Source organism: Nerophis ophidion, unplaced genomic scaffold (assembly GCF_033978795.1).
Source record: "Nerophis ophidion isolate RoL-2023_Sa unplaced genomic scaffold, RoL_Noph_v1.0 HiC_scaffold_62, whole genome shotgun sequence".
Taxonomy (NCBI): Eukaryota; Metazoa; Chordata; class Actinopteri; order Syngnathiformes; family Syngnathidae; genus Nerophis; species Nerophis ophidion.
The window spans coordinates 440,334-463,060 of NW_026906984.1; the positions used below are offsets into that span (position 1 = coordinate 440,334).

Below are 22,727 nucleotides of genomic sequence, written 5' to 3' on the forward strand. Positions count from 1 at the left end.
GTTGATATTTTTTAAACAAAGCACTTACTGTAACCTAACTATTTTCTTTAACATTTTTAGATTCCCGAAATAAATAACTTATTATAAAATAATTTAAAAAATCGATTTATTTTCCATTTAAGGCTGCTGAACACATCTTTCATGTTTGTGTACAGATCTGTGCTGTTTCACCTTATTTTTTAATGACGATTGTTTTGTATGTAATGGTTTATGATGACGTTGTTATTGAAATACAGATGACACAAAAGAAGCATGGTAAGTAAGTGTGGCAAAACAAGTTAACGGAAGTGACGTCTGGTACGCACATGCGTGGACCGTTCGGGTGATAAAGCAAGATGGCCTCTGACGGAGAAGGCCTAAACGGGGGCAATATATTTCTGTATTCTTACATATATGTTGTTTCATAGAGTACACACGGTTAATAATTGTTTGTAGCCGGATACATCAGTCTGAGCGCACTTTGTTTACTAGCTTATTTTAAGAAAGTTTGCAGCTAGTTTAGCTGGCTAGTTAGCTTAGCTTGTTAGCTGCGAACAAAGAGACGAGGAAGTTATTTAAACATCGCCTAGTAGGGAACTAATGTGAGTGTAAAGTGTTGTGATTGTGTGAAAATGTGCCAAAGAACCACAGCAAAGTATGAGGAGGAACTTTGGCCAAGAAAAGAGGAGAAGGAGCGACAACGTCAACTACTGGATGTTTATTATAAGAAACATCATCAAGTTGTGTTACACAGAACAGCTTTGTTTACTTCTTACTCTCACATCTTTACTAACTTTATACTTGATTACCAACATCATTCTTAAATATATTGTGTATGACAAGTTTGGTTGTCTCGTGAGGATGATGTACATACAGTCGTGGTCAAAAGTTTACATACACTTGTAAAGAACATCATGTTATGGTTGTCTCGAGTTTCAAATACTTTCTACAACTCTTATTTTTTTGTGATGTAGTGATTGGGGCACATACTTGTTGGTCACTAAAAACATTCATGAAGTTTGCTTCTTTTATGAATTTATTATTGGTCTACTGAACATGTGACCAAATATGCTGGGCCAGAAGTATAAATACAGCAATGTTATATGCAGTATATATACAGCAATATTATTATAAATACAGCAATGTTATATGCAGTATATATACAGCAATATTATTATAAATACAGCAATGTTAGTATATATACAGCAATGACGGTGGGCATGGTGTTCCTGGGATTAAAGCCCTCACCTTTTTTTCCTCCAAACATTTTGCTGGGTATTGTGGCCAAACAGCTCATTTTGTTTCATCTGGCATCACATGGACAAAGATAAGACTTTCTGGAGTAAAGTTCCATGGTCAGATGAAACAAAAAATTAGCTGTTTGGCCACAATGTCCAGCAATATTTTTCGAGGAAAAAAATGTGAGGCCTTTAATCCCAGGAACACCATTCCACCGTCAAGCATGGTGGTGTCTGTTATCTACTGCCCTCCAGGGCCCTATTCAAACTTTATCAGTGAATTCTCAGAGTTTGTTGCTGATCTAGTGATGCACGCCAATAATATAATTATAATGGGGGACTTTAATATTCATATGAATACCCCATCGGACCCACCATGCGTGGCGCTCCAGACTAATTGATAGCTTCGGCCTTACACAAATAATAAATGAACCGACGCATCGCAGCCATAATACGATAGACCTAGTGCTTGTCAGAGGTATCACCGTTTCCAAAGTTATGATACTCCCGTATACTAAAGTAATGTCCGATCATTACCTTATAAAATTTGAAGTTCAGACTCATGTTCGGCACACTCATAATAATAAATGCTACAGCAGCCGCAACATTAATGCTGCCACAACGACAACTCTTGCTGACCTACTGCCCTCGGTAATGGCACCATTCCCAAAGTATGTGGGCTCTATTGATAACCTCACTAACAACTTTAACAACGCCCTGCGCGAAACCATTGATAACATAGCACCGCTAAAGTTAAAAAGTAGTACGGTAGCATCGCTAACCCAACAAGGGACTCCTTCCAGTAGCTCCACCCACTCAGCTGATGACTTTATGCAATTCTTTAGTAAGAAAATTGAAGTCATTAGAAAGGAGATTAAAGACAATGCGTCCCAGCTACAACGGGGTTCTATTAACACTGACACGATTGTATATACGGCGGATACTGCCCTCCAAAATAGTTTCTCTCGTTTTGAGGAAATAACATTAGAGGAATTGTTACAATGTGTAAATGGAATAAAACAAACAACATGTTTACTTGACCCTCTTCCTGGGAAACTGATCAAGGAGCTCTTTGTATTATTAGGTCCATCAGTGCTAAATATTATAAACTTATCACTTTCCTCTGGCACTGTTCCCCTAGCATTCCAAAAAGTGGTTATTCATCCTCTTCTTAAAAGACCTAACCTCGACCCTGACCTCATGGTAAACTACCGACCGGTGTCTCACCTTCCCTTCATTTCAAAAATCCTCGAAAAAATTGTTGCGGAGCAGTTAAATGAACACTTAGCGTCTAACAATCTATGTGAAACCTTTCAATCCGGTTTCAGGGCAAATCACTCCACGGAGACAGCCCTCGCAAAATTGACTAATGATCTATTGCTAACGATGGACTCTGATGCGTCATCTATGTTGCTGCTCCTCGATCTTAGCGCTGCTTTCGATACCGTCGATCATAATATATTATTAGAATGTATCAAAACACGAATTGGTATGTCAGACTTAGCCCTGTCTTGGTTTAACTCTTATCTTACTGATAGGATGCAGTGTGTCTCCCATAACAATGTGACCTCGGACTACGTTAAGGTAACGTGTGGAGTTCCCCAGGGTTCGGTCCTTGGCCCTGCACTCTTCAGCATCTACATGCTGCCGCTAGGTGACATCATACGCAAATACGGTGTTAGCTGTCACTGTTATGCTGATGACACCCAACTCTACATGCCCCTAAAGCTGACCAACACGCCGGATTGTAGTCAGCTGGAGGCGTGTCTTAATGAAATTAAACAATGGATGTCCGCTAACTTTTTGCAACTCAACGCCAAAAAAACGGAAATGCTGGTTATCGGTCCTGCTAGACACCGACCTCTATTTAATAATACAACTTTAACATTTGACAACCAAATAATTAAACAAGGCGACTCGGTAAAGAATCTGGGTATTAGCTTCGACCCAACTCTCTCCTTTGAGTCACACATTAAAAGCGTTACTAAAACGGCCTTCTTTCATCTCCGTAATATCGCTAAAATTCGCTCCATTCTGTCCACTAAAGACGCTGAGATCATTATCCATGCGTTTGTTACGTCTCGCCTCGACTACTGTAACGTATTATTTTGGGGTCTCCCCATGTCTAGCATTAAAAGATTACAGTTGGTACAAAATGCGGCTGCTAGACTTTTGACAAGAACAAGAAAGTTTGATCACATTACGCCTGTACTGTATATACCTTTATATACATATATACATACATATATACCTATACTGGCTCACCTGCACTGGCTTCCTGTGCACTTAAGATGTGACTTTAAGGTTTTACTACTTACGTATAAAATACTACACGGTCTAGCTCCATCCTATCTTGCCGATTGTATTGTACCATATGTCCCGGCAAGAAATCTGCGTTCAAAGGACTCCGGCTTATTAGTGATTCCCAAAGCCCCAAAAAAGTCTGCGGGCTATAGAGCGTTTTCCGTTCGGGCTCCAGTACTCTGGAATGCCCTCCCGGTAAAGGTTTGAGATGCCACCTCAGTAGAAACATTTAAATCTCACCTTAAAACTCATTTGTATACTCTAGCCTTTAAATAGACTCCCTTTTTAGACCAGTTGATCTGCCGTTTCTTTTCTTTTTCTCCTATGTCCCACTCTCCCTTGTGGAGGGGGTCCGGCCCAATCCGGTGGCCATGTACTGCTTGCCTGTGTATCGGCTGGGGACATCTCTGCGCTGCTGATCCGCCTCCGCTTGGGATGGTTTCCTGCTGGCTCTGCTGTGAACGGGACTCTTGCTGCTGTGTTGGATCCGCTTTGGACTGGACTCTCGCGACTGTGTTGGATCCATTATGGATTGAACTTTCACAGTATCATGTTAGACCCGCTCGACATCCATTGCTTTCCTCCTCTCCAAGGTTCTCATAGTCATCATTGTCACCGACGTCCCACTGAGTGTGAGTTTTCCTTGCCCTTATGTGGGCCTACCGAGGATGTCGTAGTGGTTTGTGCAGCCCTTTGAGACACTAGTGATTTAGGGCTATATAAATAAACATTGATTGATTGATTGATATGTATATCATATAAAGGTGCTAATCCATGGGATGATTAATAATTAGAAATAAAATATGTCACACTTCAATATTTCAAACACCTATAAAAACACTATTATGAATAAGTCTAATATTGTATGATGAATATATATACACTTACATTTTTTTAATGTATGTAAAATATGTTTTGTACTGATTACTCTCACCTTCTCAGTCAAATTGTTCTGTTCAATTTTTAATAAAAGTACACAATGTTGCAAATTAATGCATGTACTCGAGTAAAAAAAAACACTTATACAAAATATCTAATCTATAAATGTAGAAGCATATTAAACAGATTGTTAGACAAACAACAATGTCACACATGTTATATGTGCTGATGTTGTTAGAAAGTCAAAATGAAAGTCTGGACAGTTTATTTCAAATCCTGCAGTTTCATTTGCTGCTGCTGTTCTCACCAGCACACTTGTGTTTCTTACACTGGTACTTAGAAGACAATCTTTCACCACACACACTGCAACTCAACACTTTCTCTCCTGGGTGTCTTCTCATGTGTGCTACAAGGGTTGATCGCTCACTAAAGCTTCTGTTGCAGATTGAACAGGAAAAAGGTTTTTCACCAGTGTGTGTTCTCATGTGTCTTTTCAAACTCAGACTTTGTGTAAAACCTTTCCCGCAGATTGAACAGGAAAAAGGTTTTTCACCGGTGTGTGTTCTCATGTGTACCTTCAAATTCTGACGTTGTGTAAAACCTTTACTACAGAGTGAACAAGAAAAAGGTTTTTCTCCAGTGTGTGTTCTCATGTGTACTTTCAGACTACTATGGTATTTAAAGGTTTTGTGACAGTGAGAACAAGTGAAGTGAGTGTTGTCAGTGTGACATGTCTTATCATCTTTAGAGTCTTCATCATCAGTGTCAGGAGAGTGTGACGTTGTGTCCTCACTATCTGATAGTGGAGCTAAGAGCTTGTCTGCTTGTGATCCTCCACAGTGGTCTCCATCAGCTTCTGTTGTCATGTGTTGTGTTGAGCTGCTGCTTGGAGGCTCCCCCCCTCCCCTCTCCTCTCTTTCACCTTTCACCTCATCATCTTCACTCTTCACAGGGACACCAGTCACTGGGAACTCCTCCAACCATTTAGGCTGACTGATGCCCTCTTCCTCCTCTTCCTCTTTAATGTGCGGCGCCTCTTGGTCCTCCTCTTCCTCTTTAAAGTAGGGGGTCAGTGGGTCCTCCTCTTCCTCTTTAATCTGAGGGGTCAGCGGGATCTCTTGCTCCGATTGTAGCTGAGATAGGCGCCTGCGCCCCCCGCGACCCTGAAAGAGAATAAGCGGTAGAAAATGGATGGATTGGTCAGCGTGTTCTCTTGCTCCTTAAAGGGAGGGGTCAGTGGGTCCTCCTCTTCCTTTTTGATGTGTAAGATCAGTGGGTCCTCCGCTTGCCCTTTAATGTGAAGGGTCAGTTTCACATTATGGGTCTGTGGCGTCTCGTCTTCCTCTTTAAGGTGGGGGGACTGTGGCTCCTCTCCTCCCTCTTTGATGTGTTGGGACTGTGGTACCTCTTCTTCCTTGTGTATGTGGGGGGACTGTGGTTCCTTCTCCTGCTCATGAGGTAGATGTTCTTCATCGAGGTCTGCGGGACAGGAGAAAACAAACATTCTTCAGAAAAGTCCAGCTTTGCTCAGTCACATGAGACATTGTCCTGCACCAACATATCTTCTCACAATCTCATCAGTTTCCCCTCACAGCAGTCAGGGTACTTCCAGCTGACACATGCAGAAGACCTCCAGGGGAATGCCTTCCCAGGCCAACATCCAATCCACCTTATTCATATAAAATCATCCTAAAAGTCATTCCTGCAATCCTTAATGGTAGACGCCATACGTGAAAGTGTGCTGTTCTCCCTCTGAATAAGTCATACACACACAGGAAATAATGTACCACATGCCAGCCTCCACGCAGTAGTACTAGTGATGAGCTCCCCCTGCTGGTGGACAATAATTACAGTGATTTTCACATTCATCTTTAGAGACATGTCTGTTATAAAAGAAGCATGAGCACAGTCAACATGTTGGCCAAAAAAGATGACATCTGTGTTGCTTTCATTTAGATCAGGGGTGCCCACACTTTTTCTGCAGGCGAGCTACTTTTCAATTGACCAACTCGAGGGGATCTACCTCATTTATATATATCATTTATATTTATTTATTTATGAAAGAGACATTTTTGTAAACCAGTTAAATGTGTTTAATGATAATACAAGCATGTGTAACACATATAGATGTCTTTCTTTCACGAAGACAAGAATATAAGTTGGTGTATTACCTGATTCTAATGACTTGCATTGATTGGAATCAGACAGTAATGATGACAACGCCCACATTTTCAAATGGAGGAGAAAAAAAGTTGTCCTTTCTGTACAATACCATATGAAAGTAGTTGGTTTTGGCATCTAATTCATCCAGCTTCCATACACTTTACAAGAAAAACATTGGCGGCAAATTCCGTAGCTTGCTTGATTGACATTCACGGCACCCGAGGGTCTTGTGAGATGACGCTGGCTGCTGCCAGTTCCCAGTTCATTATTATGAAAAAATGACAGAGAGGAAGGCGAGAAACACTTTTTATTTCAACAGACTTTCGCGCCGTCCCTTCCGTCAAAACTCTAAATGCCGACTGCACATTTCCTATCTTCACAATAAAAGCCCTGCTTCATACTGCCTGCGCTAACAAAATAAGAGTCTCGGAAAGCTGGCGTGCACAAGTGATGTGCACGCCAGCTTTCTGAGGGATCGCTTGTGCGCGCCAGTTTTCCGAAGCTCTGTATTTAGTTAGCGCAGGCAGCATGAAGCAGGGATTTTATTGTGAAGATAGGAAATGTGCAGTCGGCCTTTAGAGTTTTGACGGAAGGTACGGCGCAAGAGTCTGTTGAAATAAAAAGTGTTTCTCGCCTTCCTCTCGGTCATATTTTCATAATAATGATCTTGCAGCAGCCAGCGTCATCTCACAAGACCCTCCGGTACCGTGAATGTCATTTAAGTGACGTCTTGGTGAAGATTGATGATCACTAATTTTTAGGTTTATCTTTTTTAAAAGCCTGGCTGGAGATCGACTGACACACCCCCCGCGGTCGACTGGTAGCTCGCGATCGACGTAATGGCCACCCCTGATTTAGATAGTGTCACCACAGTTAAACTGGGATGAAGTAATCAGATTACTGACTACACCTTCAAAAGATAACTTGTTTATCTTATTAATAATAGTAATAATGGATTACATTAATTTAGTGCGTTTCTGGACACTCAAGTTGCGTTAGAGTGAGAACTGAGAAGGCATCATTCATGCAGTCCACACATTCAATGTAGTACGCTACATTTAATTATAATAATTATAATAATAATAATAATAATAATAATAATAAGTAGATGGAACAATTCCTGAAGGAATTGTGTGTGAATGCTCCAATACTGAAGTTGAACTGAAATGCTGACAGAATGTAGTAAGAATGTACGAATAGTTTGAATGTTGGAATGGTTTAAATGTTGAAGAGTTGGAATTTCCAGGAAAACTGTAATTTGGTTTAAAACTTGGGAAGATGTTATTTTGAATGTCCAGGACGAGTGGAATATGTTGATGTTGGAATGGTTTGAATAGGTTCATATCAATGGTAACTTCCTGGAAATTTGGGAATTTTGGGAAAAGTGGGATTTTTGGGGAAAACTGTGAATGTTCTGAACAGTGAGTGTTGGACTTTTTCAAATCGGTCGAGAAATGTTGAAGTAGTAACAATTTTAATTGAGAAATGGTATTATGAAATTTCTGGAATTTTCTGAAAACCTGGAATTTTTCCAAGTTCGAAAAACAACATTTTTTTTTCCTGATTGACGATGGATCGGTTGAAAAATGTGGAAGGACTTGTCGCCAGAAAAAAGGGTCAAGAAAGGGTTTGAAAAATGTGAATTCCTGGAATTTTTTTGAACTTGGAAAAATAATAGATTGAATGTCCAGGATTAGTGGAATATGTTGAAAGTGGAATGGTTTGAATCAGTTGAAACATGTGTAAATGGTTGAAGTTTGAAAACATGCCAATTGATTTTAAATAGGAAATATTATTAAGCAATTATTTATTCTTGTTTCAAGCTAGTTTAGTGGCTAGCTTAGCAATTAGTCTGCTCGTCCTTTGTGTGTAACATGTTTAGCCTTTTTCTACTGTCCTTCAGTAATAATAATGCTTGTAAGAAAAGTATTTGCTGCAATGGAGGATGGTGGAACGTGTGATGTAAGAAGATAAAGTTAGCTGTCATGACAACTAATTCCTCTGGTCGGCCAACTGAACATCAAAAATACAAATCAGCGGTTAAAAATGTGGATGTTTGGGGTCTTTGTGAGTGGAAACTATTGTATTATGTCCCATAATAAATCAGAGTTTTAAGGTTTGATGAACATGACAGCTTTGTCGTACCAAGTTTAGTTTCTACACAGTTTGGGGATTATAAATATGGAAGTGAAAATGCATCTGTTGTTTTGTGTCAGTTTTGTTCAAGTAAACTCCTATTTGTTAAACCATTGTACAAGTTTAAAACGATCGCAATGCTAATTTTTGTTAGCCTGTCAATGTGGTCGTCCATTGTATGTTAGCATTAAGCTAGCGCCGCAAAAGCCAACTTTTATCCTGTATGGTTGTATTGTGATGTGTCTTATTCCATCCATCCATCCATTTTCTACCTCAAGTTGAAAAACTTGTTTAAAAAACACCCGAATGGTGTTACCATTTAGTGGTCAATTGCACGGAATATGTACTGTACTGTGCAATCTACTAATAAAAGTCTCAATCAATCAATCAAACAGGGGGGCGGAAGGCGGTGTACACCCTGGAAAATTCCATAAAACCTTTAAACTATTTTTAAAATGTTATCTAAGTAAAAATGTATCCTCCAGTTTGTGGCTATTATAAGGCATATTTCCAGAGGATATGCATTTTTACAGCATGTTTTAAAGAGATAGCATTCTGGGTATATTATATTGATCAACTAATTCTCGTTTAGGGGGCTTAGTGAGCGGAATAGAGGCGCTCCCATTGACTCCATTGTTAGAATTAGGATAGTTAAGGTTTTGCTAACATTTGTTTAGGAATTAGAATACATAAAAAAATAAAAACATGTTATTGTCTTACATTAGGGGTGTGAAAGGTAGGCAAAGTTTAAAAAAAAATCAGATCCCCTTTGAGATGTTTTCTACATCCTGTGAACGGGCTGATGCTGTGGTGAAAGTGAGAAAAAAAATACATGTCAGGAAAATGCAAATTTCAGCAAAAAATGTTTGGGAAACTTTTTAAAACTTGGTCAAAGATTGTTGGCGGTAAACCTAGAGAGGCATGTGTGTGTTATAAGATGATGTTAGAATTAGCTTTATTATTTAGGTTTAGGGGGCCCCGTCATGGGGGCCGCCCCCGGCCCAGCTCTGACTTGTTCCACCACTGTTCATTGTGATTATATTATATATTCCAAATGTCACGTTCTTGTTATTAATCAAATATAAAGTTAGTAAACATGTGAGAGTAAGAAGTAAACAAACCTGTTCTGTGTAACACAACTTGAGGTTTCTTGAAAACAGCGTCCAGTAGTTGATAGTTGACCTCCTTTGATCTAGAAAGTTCCGCCTCTTATTCTGCTATCGTTCTTTCTAACACTACAAATATTTCTTCAACGGCAGCAGTTAGTCGCTGATCCACCAACGCTCTCAACATGTGTAATGTAGACATTTTCACACAATCACAACACTTTACTCTCACACTTGATCTCTACTTAGCGATGTGTTGATAACTTCTGTGTCTTCTGTTAGCAGCTAACAAGCTAAGCTAACTAGCGAGCTAAGCTAACTAACAAGCAAAGATAGCACGAGAAGCGGCACAGTGCTTCTAGCGCATCCAGACCACTTTATCCTTAACTAAAGAATCAAAGATGTATTTTATACGACGTAAATATTTCAAACTGGAGAACAAATAATAAGACTGACTTCTTCTTCTTCTTTTGTTTTTATGGCGGTTGGCAAGCAACCTTGTGGTGTGCATTAGCGCCACCTACTGTAATGGAGTGTGGACCGAGGTGGATCCCTACTCTATATTCTTTTATTAACCCAGTGTTTTTTAAATATGTTTATATTGCTTTATATCCTATGTTTTCTGAATGCAATCCTAATATATCTCCCACTGCTAACCTAATATTTTCTTTTGCTAACTTACTTTCCAGTATTTCTCTTTCTCTATTGTATTTCCTACATTGTATTAAAACATGGTCAACATTTTCTATCTGGTGGCAAAAATCACACAGCCATGTAGTATGTTTGCCTATCAATTTTAGTGAACTATTTAGATATGTATGTCCTAATCTCATTCTAGTAATAATGTCTTCTTCTTTCCTATTTCTATTCCTCCTCTCATGACACCTACTCTCCTCTGGACTTTGTAAAACTCTCTACCTTTTGTTTCCTTATTCCAATTATCCTGCCACTTTTTATTGTGTTCTATCTTAATGATGCTCTTCACTTCTTCTTTACTGTGCTTCATCTCCATGTTTACTTCTATTTTAGTGCTTGCTTGTTTTGCGTATCTATCAGCTAACTCATTCCCCACAACTCCTACATGAGCAGGAACCCAGAGAAATGTTACCACACCTCCCGCTTTATTTATCCTGTAGATTGCCTGAACTATTTCATAAACTATATCTTGTCTTGTTTCTGATGCTATGTTTTTTATGATCGTCAAAGCACTGCTGGAGTCCGAGCACACGACTACTTTCCTTGCTTTGTTTTCCTCTATCCAGTTAACTGCCATATAAATTGCTACCAATTCCCCCGTAAAAACAGATAGTTCATCACTGATTCTTTTATTCAACACTATATTTCCTTGTGGGATAACTGCAGCAGCTCCTACTTTACTATTTATAGTTTTTGATGCATCTGTGAATATCATGATGTTATCAAAAAACATTTCCTCAATCCATTGTTCTATCTGGTAACTATTTAAATGTCTATTCTTCAGTAATTGCATGTCTACCTTTGGGTTGTCATACATCCACGGTGGTATTGCAGGAATTGGTACTGTAGGGCTCACTTTAATATGGTCAATTTGTGTTTTGTTACATATATCTCCTATTATCCACCCAAAACTATTCATTTTTTTCTTCCCTTTTTCTTGGCAGTTTATTAGCACTTGACGGGTTGGATGTCCTTGCTTGGATCCTTTTAAGTTTGCCCAATAAACTGCTGAGAGTTGATCTCTCCTCATGTCCAAAGGTTTTTCATTCATTTCTACTTGTAATGCTGCCACTGGAGTAGATTTAGTAGTTCCACAACATAATCTTAACGCCTGCGACTGGATCCGGTCTATTTTCTCAAGTAGAGTTTTTGAAGCAGATTGATAAATAATGCATCCGTAGTCGATAACAGATGGAATTAAAGTGATATATATTGTTTTCAATGTCAACCTATCAGCCCCCCAATCTTTACCCCTCAAAGCCCTCATTATATTTAACACCTTTTTACTTTTCTCCACTATCTTGCTGATGTGGGTTGACCAGTTCATATTTTTATCAAACCATATTCCTAAATATTTAAATACTTGTACCTCTTCTATGTTTTCTCCATAGAGTTTTATTTGGAGCTTGTTTTGTACTTTCCTCTTCGTAAAATGTATGACTTTTGTCTTTCCAACAGAGAATCTTAAACCCCAAGCCGTCCCCCAGTCTTGAACATTATTTACCGCTTTTTGAATCTTCTTTTCTATATGATGTGTATTTCTACCTCTCTTCCACATCACTCCATCATCAGCAAACAATGCCACCTCCACTAACCCTTCCACTTCACTAAAAATTTCATTTATCATGATGGAAAATAGTACTGGACTTATTATACTCCCTTGTGGGGTCCCATTTTCCACTTCGTATTCTCTGCTATATTCATTCTCTATTTTTACTAATAATGTTCTACTTGTTAAAAAGTCTTTTATCCATCTGTACATTCTTCCTCTAATCCCAATCTTATTTAGTTTCATCAGCAACCCCTGTTTCCACAACATATCATACGCTTTCTCTATGTCTTTCCCTGGCTTGCATATTGGAATTATTACAGCTGTTTTCCACTCATCTGGTAATTTTCCTTCTTCATATATCCTATTATATAATTTCAAAGCCACTTCTTTGCCGATGCTACCTACATTTTTGATCATTTGATAACTCACCAGGTCTTTCCCTGGCGTCGTATTTTTAACTTTTTTTAAAATTGGAACCATTTCATCCAAAGAAAATGTCATATCCATAGTGTTGGTAAAACTATTATCGTTGTCTTCCTTCATTTCCTCAATATTTAAACTAATTGTTTCTTCTCTCTTTTGTTTTTCTACATTTCTCAAATGATCATTACTGTGCACTTTAACAAAGGTTTTTGCTAAAAGTTCTGCTTTTTCTTTATATCCTCCCACACTCCGCGTTCCATCTTTCATCACATGATGTTTATGTTCTTTTCTGAGCCCTGACATGTTCTTGATCATTCCCCACACTTGGCTTAAAGGAGTAGTTCTATTTAGTGTTTCACAAAAAGTTCTCCAATGGTGTTTTCTTGTTTTTTTAATAACATACCTTACTCTAGCTTGATGCCTTTTATATTGGATCATGTCTTGGAAATGATGTGTTCTTCTCAATATTCTAAATGCTCTATTCCGTTCTTGTATTGCATCTGTGCACTCTTGTGTCCACCACGGCACTATCTTCCTTCTTCTCCCTATACTATTCCTTGGTATGCTCTGTTCGGCTGCTTCTATTATGCACCCCGTAATATCTGTATTTAATTGTTCAATATCTTGATTTATATCTACTTCCTTTAAAGTTATGTCGGTAATTTCCCTAAATTTCCCCCAGTCACCATGATTATACTTCCATCTTCCTTCTATCCTATTGCTTTCTGTCCTATGATTTATGTTTATGTGAATGAAGATTGGATAGTGATCACTTCCCATTGTGCTGTATTTATTTACTTCCCACTCCACCTTTCCTGCTAACCCTTGTGACACTAGTGTTAAATCTATTGCTGTTTCTTTACCCGTGACGACATCTAACCTTGTTCCCCACCCATCATTCACACACACCAGTTCTTTTTCCTCCAAAAGTGCTTCCAATGTATCCCCATTCCAGTCATCCCTTTCACCCCACATTGTGCTATGTGCATTAAAGTCACCACACCAAATAATATTGCCACTCCAGTGCTCCATTATTGTTTCTAGTTGGTGAATTTCTAATTTCTTGCATGGATTATAGAAGTTTAGTACTTTGTATCTTTCTTTATTATTCCATACTTCTACTCCTACTATCTCTAGTTCTTGTTTTACTTTTAATATTGAATAATGCATATCTTCCTTAATAAATATGGCACATCCTCCTCCTTGCCCATCATTCCTATCTTTACGTATCGTTGTATATCCTTTTATTATAAAGTTTAATTTTGGCTTCAGCCATGTTTCTTGAATACATATTATATGTGGTTTATTTTTCATATTATTAGTATATCCCTTTAATTCCTGTCCGTTTGCTATCAAACTTCTGGCATTCCACTGAACAATTAACATGGCGTTGGATTGTGGTCACATGACTCGGTCTCGTCTACTCTCTGTAGCTCACCTTGCACCTGTTCCCAGGATAGTTCTTTTACATTTAAAAACTTTGCTGCTGCTTTGACAATTATTTTGATTTTCTCAGTCTTGTTTCTAGCCTGTTCTGTACAGTTTATTACGTAGGCCAGGAATACAACTAGTTTGTCCATGGAAATTTCTCAGTCTTGTTTCTAGCCTGTTCTGTACAGTTTATTACGTAGGCCAGGAATACAACTAGTTTGTCCATGGAAATTCCTGTATTTGCTGCCTCTTGTTTTTTATTTCTTGAACTATTTTCACTTCTGTCCTGTTCTGCACTTTCTTGATTTCTTATTTTAACTGCCTCTGCGTATGTAATATTTCTTTCAACTCTGATTTGCTGTACTTCTGTTGCCTGTTTCCTTCTGATGCAGCCCCCATACGCTGCTGTGTGATTCCCACCACAATTACAACACTTGACCTGTTCATTTTCTCCACATTGTCCATATTCATGCTCTCCTCCACACCTTCCACATCTCATCTTAACATGACAAACACTACTATGTGCCCATAGTGTTGGCACTTGAAACAACGTACTGGGGGTGGCACGTAAGCTCTAACATAGAAGCTTAGATACCCAATCATGATTCTCTCTGGTAGGACCTCCTCTGCAAACTGCACTGGCACGGATTCGCTCTCAGTCTTTTCACCGTTCCTAAATGCCATCATTCTTTTCATCATAGTGACAGTTCCTCCTTTTATTTCTTTTTTCAGATCATCTAAATTTTCTCCTCTTGGGATTCCTGTCACGACTCCTCTTGCCCCCTTTCGTTCTCCCACTTCGATTTTTTTCCTTTATTATTTTGTTGCACAGTTTTTCCACAACCTATAATATAGGTTTTTTAAACATAAGATCATTGTCTCCCAAAACGTTGTTAGTTAATGATATTATCAGAGACAACAATCTTAACGTCATCGGTCTCAGTGAAACCTGGCTTAAACCAAATGACTTTTTTGCGCTAAATGAGTCATGTCCTCCTAACTTTACACATGCGCATATTGCCCGTCCCCTTAAAAGGGGTGGGGGGGGGGGGGGGTCGCACTAATATACAACGAAAACTTTAACCTTAGTCCTAACATAAATAATAAATATAAATCGTTTGAGGTGCTTACTATGAGGTCTGTCACACCGCTGCCTCTACACCTGGCTGTTATCTACCGCCCCCCAGGGCCCTGTTCGGACTTTATCAATGAATTCTCAGAGTTCGTTGCTGATCTAGTGACACACGCCGATAATATAATCATAATGGGGGACTTTAATATCCATATGAATACCCCATCGGACCCACCGTGCGTAGCGCTCCAGACTGTAATTGATAGCTGTGGTCTCACACAAATAATAAATTAACCCACGCATCGCAACGGTAATACGATAGACCTAGTGCTTGTCAAGGGTATCACCGCTTCCAAAGTTACGATACTCCCGTATACTAAACTATTGTCCGATCATTACCTTATAAAATTCGAGGTTCAGACGCATGTTCGTCAAACTAATAATAATAATAACTGCTATAGCAGCCGCAACATTAATACAGCCACAACGACAACTCTTGCTGACCTACTGCCCTCGGTTATGGCACCATTCCCAAAGTATGTGGGCTCTATTGATAACCTCACTAACAACTTTAACAACGCCCTGCGCGAAACCATTGATAACATAGCACCGCTAAAGTTAAAAAAGGCTCCAAAAAAGCGCACCCCGTGGTTTACAGAAGAAACAAGAGCTCAGAAATTATTATGCAGAAAGCTGGAACGCAAATGGCGCACGACTAAACTTGAGGTGCGCCATCAAGCATTTAGTGATGGTTTAATAACTTATAAACGCATGCTTACCTTAGCTAAAGCTAATTATTACTCAAATCTCATCCACCGTAATAAAAACGATCCTAAATTTTTGTTTAGTACGGTAGCATCGCTAACCCAACAAGGGACTCCTTCCAGTAGCTCCACCCACTCAGCTGATGACTTTATGCAATTATTTAGTAAGAAAATTGAAGTCATTAGAAAGGAGATTAAAGACAATGCGTCCCAGCTACAACGGGGTTCTATTAACACTGACACGATTGTATATACGGCGGATACTGACCTCCAAAATAGTTTCTCTCGTTTTGAGGAAATAACATTAGAGGAATTGTTACAACGTGTAAATGGAATAAAACAAACAACATGTTTACTTGACCCTCTTCCTGGGAAACTGATCAAGGAGCTTTTTGTATTATTAGGTCCATCAGTGCTAAATATTATAAACTTATCACTCTCCTCGGGCACTGTTCCCCTAGCATTCAAAAAAGCGGTTATTCATCCTCTTCTTAAAAGACCTAACCTCGATCCTGACCTCATGGTAAACTACCGACCGGTGTCTCACCTTCCCTTTATTTCAAAAATCCTCGAAAACATTGTTGCGGAGCAGTTAAATGAACACTTAGCGTCTAACAATCTATGTGAAACCTTTCAATCCGGTTTCAGGGCAAATCACTCCACGGAGACAGCCCTCGCAAAAATGACTAATGATCTATTGCTAACGATGGACTCTGATGCGTCATCTATGTTGCTGCTCCTCGATCTTAGCGCTGCTTTCGATACCGTCGATCATAATATTTTATTAGAACGTATCAAAACACGAATTGGTATGTCAGACTTAGCCCTGTCTTGGTTTAACTCTTATCTTACTGATAGGATGCAGTGTGTCTCCCATAACAATGTGACCTCGGACTACGTTAAGGTAACGTGTGGAGTTCCCCAGGGTTCGGTCCTTGGCCCTGCACTCTTCAGCATCTACATGCTGCCGCTAGGTGACATCATACGCAAATACGGTGTTAGCTTTCACTGTTATGCTGATGACACCCAACTCTACATGCCCCTAAAGCTGACCAACACGCCGGATTGTAGTCAGCTGGAGGCGTGTCTTAATGAAATTAAACAATGGATGTCCGCTAACTTTTTGCAACTCAACGCCAAAAAAACGGAAATGCTGATTATCGATCCTGCTAGACACCGACCTCTATTTAATAATACAACTCTAACATTTGACAACCAAACAATTAAACAAGGCGACACGGTAAAGAATCTGGGTATTATCTTCGACCCAACTCTCTCCTTTGAGGCACACATTAAAAGCGTTACTAAAACGGCCTTCTTTCATCTCCGTAACATCGCTAAAATTCGCTCCATTCTGTCCACTAAAGACGCTGAGATCATTATCCATGCGTTTGTTACGTCTCGCCTCGACTACTGTAACGTATTATTTTGGGGTCTCCCCATGTCTAGCATTAAAAGATTACAGTTGGTACAAAATGCGGCTGCTAGACTTTTGACAAGAACAAGAAAGTTTGATCACATTACGCCTGTACTGTATATACCTTTATATACATATATACATACATATATACCTATACTGGCTCACCTGCACTGGCTTCCTGTGCACTTAAGATGTGACTTTAAGGTTTTACTACTTACGTATAAAATACTACACGGTCTAGCTCCATCCTATCTTGCCCATTGTATTGTACCATATGTCCCGGCAAGAAATCTGCGTTCAAAGGACTCCGGCCTATTAGTGATTCCCAAAGCCCAAAAAAAGTCTGCGGGCTATAGAGCTTTTTCCGTTCGGGCTCCAGTACTCTGGAATGCCCTCCCGGTAACAGTTCGAGATGCCACCTCAGTAGAAGCATTTAAGTCTCACCTTAAAACTCATTTGTATACTCTAGCCTTTAAATAGACTCCCTTTTTAGACCAGTTGATCTGCCGTTTCTTTTCTTTTTCTTCTATGTCCCACTCTCCCTTGTGGAGGGGATCCGGTCCGATCCGGTGGCCATGTACTGCTTGCCTGTGTATCGGCTGGGGACATCTCTGCGCTGCTGATCAGCCTCCTCTTGGGATGGTTTCCTGCTGGCTCCGCTGTGAACGGGACTCTCGCTGCTGTGTTGGATCCGCTTTGGACTGGACTCTCGCGACTGTGTTGGATCCATTATGGATTGAACTTTCACAGTATCATGTTAGACCCGCTCGACATCCATTGCTTTCCTCCTCTCTAAGGTTCTCATAGTCATCATTGTCACCGACGTCCCACTGGATCATTATTGTCACAGACGTCCCACTGGGTGTGAGTTTTCCTTGCCCTTATGTGGGCCTACCGAGGATGTCGTAGTGGTTTGTGCAGCCCTTTGAGACACTAGTGATTTAGGGCTATATAAGTAAACATTGATTGATTGATGTTTGGTGTATGAATATTAAATACATGTTTAGTGTATAAATAATAACTACATGTTTAGTGTATGAATATTAAATACATGTTTTTGTATTAATATTAAATACATGTTTAGTGTATTAATATTAAAAACATGTTTAGTGTATAAATGTTAAATACATGTTTAGTGTATAAATGTTAAATACATGTTTAGTGTATTAATATTAAATGTTTAGTTTATTAAAATTAAATACATGTTTTTGTATTAATATTAAATACATGTTTAGTGTATTAATATTAAAAACATGTTTAGTGTATAAATGTTAAATACATGTTTAGTGTATTAATATTAAATATATGTTTAGTGTATAAATATAAGTGTATGAGAAACCAAACTTATGTAAAAAAAAAAAAAAGAAACAAAAAAAAAGGAAAAAGAGAGAGAGAGAGACGGAGAGGACCGGACTTATTAAGAGGGAACGTGCGCCCTCCTGTGGACTTCTGCCGCAACTGCACACATAAAGAAATTCATTATTTCCAAGTGTGCCTTATTTAGAGGATAATAAATACATGTTTACTGTATAAATATTAAATATATGATTAGTATATGATTACATATACGTTTAGTATATGATTATTAAATACATGTTCAGTGTATTAATATTAAATACATGTTCAGTGTATTAATATTAAATACATGTTTAGTGTATAAATGTTAAATACATGTTTAGTGTATAAATAATAAATACATGTTTACTGTATGAATATTAAATATATGATTAGTATATGATTACATATACGTTTAGTATATGATTATTAAATACATGTTCAGTGTATTAATATTAAATACATGTTTAGTGGATAAATAATAAATACATATTTAGTGTATGAATATTAAATACATATTTAGTGTATTAATATTAAATACATGTTTAGTTAGTGTATTAATATTAAATACATGTTTAGTGTATGAATAATAACTACATGTTTAGTGTATTAATATTAAATACATGTTTAGTGTATAAATATTAAATATACTTTTAGTGTAAAAATATTAAATACATGTTTAGTGTATTAATATTAAATATATGTTTAGTTTATTAAACTCAAATACATGTTTTTGTATTAATATAAAATACATTTAAGTGTAAGAATAATAACTACATGTTTATTGAATGAATATTAAATACATGTTTAGTGTATAAATATTAAATACATGTTTAGTGTATGAATAATAACTACATGTTTAGTGTATGAATATTAAATACATGTTTAGTGTATAAATAGTAAATACATGTTTAGTGTATAAATATTAAATACATGTTTAGTGTATTAATATTAAATATGTGTTAAGTTTATTAAAATTAAATAAATGTTTTTGTATTAATATTAAGGGCTTCACGGTGGAAGAGGGGTTAGTGCGTCTGCCTCACAATACGAAGGTCCTGCAGTCCTGGGTTCAAATCCAGGCTCGGGATCTTTCTGTGTGGAGTTTGCATGTTCTCCCCGTGAATGCGTGGGTTCCCTCCGGGTACTCCGGCTTCCTCCCACCTCCAAAAACATGCACCTGGGGATAGGTTGATTGGCAACACTAAATTGGCCCTAGTGTGTGAATGTGAGTGTGACTGTTGTCTGTCTATCAGTGTTGGCCCTGCGATGAGGTGGCGACTTGTCCAGGGTTTACCCCGCCTTCCGCCCGATTGTAGCTGTGATAGGCGCCAGCGCCCCCCGCGACCCCGAAAGGGAATAAGCGGTAGAAAATGGATATTAATATTAAATACATGTTTAGTGTATAAATATTAAATACATGTTTAGTGTATAAATATTAAATACATGTTTAGTGTATAAATATAAGTGTATGAGAAACCAAACTTATGTAAAAAAAAATAAAAGAAACAAAAAAAAAAGGAAAAAGAGAGAGAGAGAGAGACGGAGAGGACCGGACTTATTAAGAGGGAACGTGCGCCCTCCTGTGGACTTCTGCCGCAACTGCACACATAAAGAAATTCATTATTTCCAAGTGTGCCTTATTTAGAGGATAATAAATACATGTTTACTGTATGAATATTAAATATATGATTAGTATATAATTACATATACGTTTAGTATATGATTATTAAATACATGTTTAGTGTAATAATATTAAATACATGTTTAGTGTATGAATATTAAATACATGTTTAGTGTATGAATATTAAATACATGTTTAGTGTATGAATATTAAATATGTGTTTAGTGTATGAATATTAAATACATGTTTAGTGTATAAATATTAAATACATGTTTAGTGTATAAATATTAAATACATGTTTAGTGTATAAATATTAAATACATGTTTATCCATCCATCCATCCATCCATCATCCTCCGCTTATCCGAGGTCGGGTCGCGGGGGCAGCAGCCTAAACAGGGAAGCCCAGACTTCCCTCTCCCCAGCCACTTCGTCTAGCTCTTCCCGGGGGATCCCGAGGCGTTCCCAGGCCAGCCGGGAGACATAGTCCTCCCAACGTGTCCTGGGTCTTCCCCGTGGCCTCCTACCACCTCATCTGGCTCCTCTCGATGGGAAGGAGCAGCGGCTTTACTTTGAGTTCCTCCCGGCGGAGGAAACTCATTTCGGCCGCTTGTACCCGTGATCTTATCCTTTCGATCATGACCCAAAGCTCATGACCATAGGTGAGGATGGGAACGTAGATCGACCGGTAAATTGAGAGCTTTGCCTTCCGGTTCAGCTCCTTCTTCACCACAACGGATCGGTACAACGTCCGCATTACTGAAGACGCCGCACCGATCCGCCTGTCGATCTCACGATCCACTCTTCCCTCGCTTGTGAACAAGACTCCTAGGTACTTGAACTCCTCCACTTGGGGCAGGGTCTCCTCCCCAACCCGGAGATGGCACTCCACCCTTTTCCGGGCGAGAACCATGGACTCGGACTTGGAGGTGCTGATTCTCATTCCGGTCGCTTCACACTCGGCTGCGAACCGATCCAGTGAGAGCTGAAGATCTTGGCCAGATGAAGCCATCAGGACCACATCATCTGCAAAAAGCAGAGACCTAATCCTGCTGCCACCAAACCGGATCCCCTCAACGCCTTGGCTGCGCCTAGAAATTCTGTCCATAAAAGTTATGAACAGAATGGGTGACAAAGGACAGCCTTGGCGGAGTCCAACCCTCACTGGAAACGTGTCTGACTTACTGCCAGCAATGCGGACCAAGCTCTGACACTGATCATACAGGGAACGGACCGCCACAATAAGACAGTCCGATACCCCATACTCTCTGAGCACTCCCCACAGGACTTCCCGAGGGACACGGTCGAATGCCTTCTCCAAGTCCACAAAGCACATGTAGACTGGTTGGGCAAACTCCCATGCACCCTCAAGAACCCTGCCGAGAGTATAGAGCTGGTCCACAGTTCCACGACCAGGACGAAAATTACACTGTTCCTCCTGAATCCGAGGTTCGACAATCCGGCGAAGCCTCCTCTCCAGTACACCTGAATAAACCTTACCGGGAAGGCTGAGGAGTGTGATCCCACGATAGTTGGAACACACCCTCCGGTCCCCCTTCTTAAAGAGAGGGACCACCACCCCGGTCTGCCAATCCAGAGGTACCGCCCCCGATGTCCACGCGATGCTGCAGAGTCTTGTCAACCAAGACAGCCCCACAGCATCCAGAGCCTTAAGGAACTCCGGGCGGATCTCATCCACCCCCGGGGCCTTGCCGCCGAGGAGCTTTTTAACTACCTCAGCGACCTCGGCCCCAGAAATAGGAGAGTCCACTGCAGCTTCCCCAGGCACTGCTTCCTCAAAGGAAGACGTGTTGGTGGGATTGAGGAGGTCTTCGAAGTATTCCCTCCACCGATCCACAACATCCGCAGTCGAAGTCAGCAAAACACCATCCGCACCATACACGGTGTTGATAGTGCACTGCTTCCCCTTCCTGAGGCGGCGTATGGTGGTCCAGAATCGCTTCGAAGCCGTCCGGAAGTCGTTTTCCATGGCTTCCCCGAACTCTTCCCATGTCCGAGTTTTTGCCTCCGCGACCGCTAAAGCTGCACACCGCTTGGCCCGTCGGTACCCGTCCACTGCCTCCGGAGTCCTATGAGCCAAAAGAACCCGATAGGACTCCTTCTTCAGCTTGACGGCATCCCTCACTGCTGGTGTCCACCAACGGGTTCTGGGATTACCGCCACGACAGGCACCAACAACCTTGCGGCCACAGCTCCAATAAGCCGCCTCGACAATAGAGGTTCGGAACATGGTCCACTCGGACTCAATGTCCCGCACCTCCCTCGTGACATGTTCAAAGTTCTCCCGGAGGTGTGAATTGAAACTCTCTCTGACAGGAGACTCTGCCAGACGTTCCCAGCAGACCCTCACAATGCGCTTGGGCCTGCCAGGTCTGTCCGGCATCCTCCCCCACCATCGCAGCCAACTCACCACCAGGTGGTGATCGGTAGAAAGCTCCGCCCCTCTCTTCACCCGAGTGTCCAGAACATGAGGTCGCAAATCCGATGACACAACTACAAAGTCGATCATGGAACTGCGGCCTAGGGTGTCCTGGTGCCAAGTGCACATATGGACACCCTTGTGTTTGAACATGGTGTTTGTTATC

General features: G+C 39.9%; 1 protein-coding gene across 1 annotated transcript in view; it reads right to left on the reverse strand.

Moving 5' to 3' along the window:
* Nucleotides 1-5,612: 5,612 nt before the first annotated feature.
* LOC133547102 (gastrula zinc finger protein XlCGF57.1-like) overlaps nucleotides 5,613-22,727 on the reverse strand; it is a 42,020-nt gene continuing 24,905 nt past the window's right edge. The window contains exon 2 of the mRNA XM_061892930.1: nucleotides 5,613-5,879. Coding sequence (XP_061748914.1) covers nucleotides 5,712-5,879 — 168 coding nt within the window. The 3' untranslated portion in view covers nucleotides 5,613-5,711. The remainder of the gene's footprint in view (nucleotides 5,880-22,727) is intronic.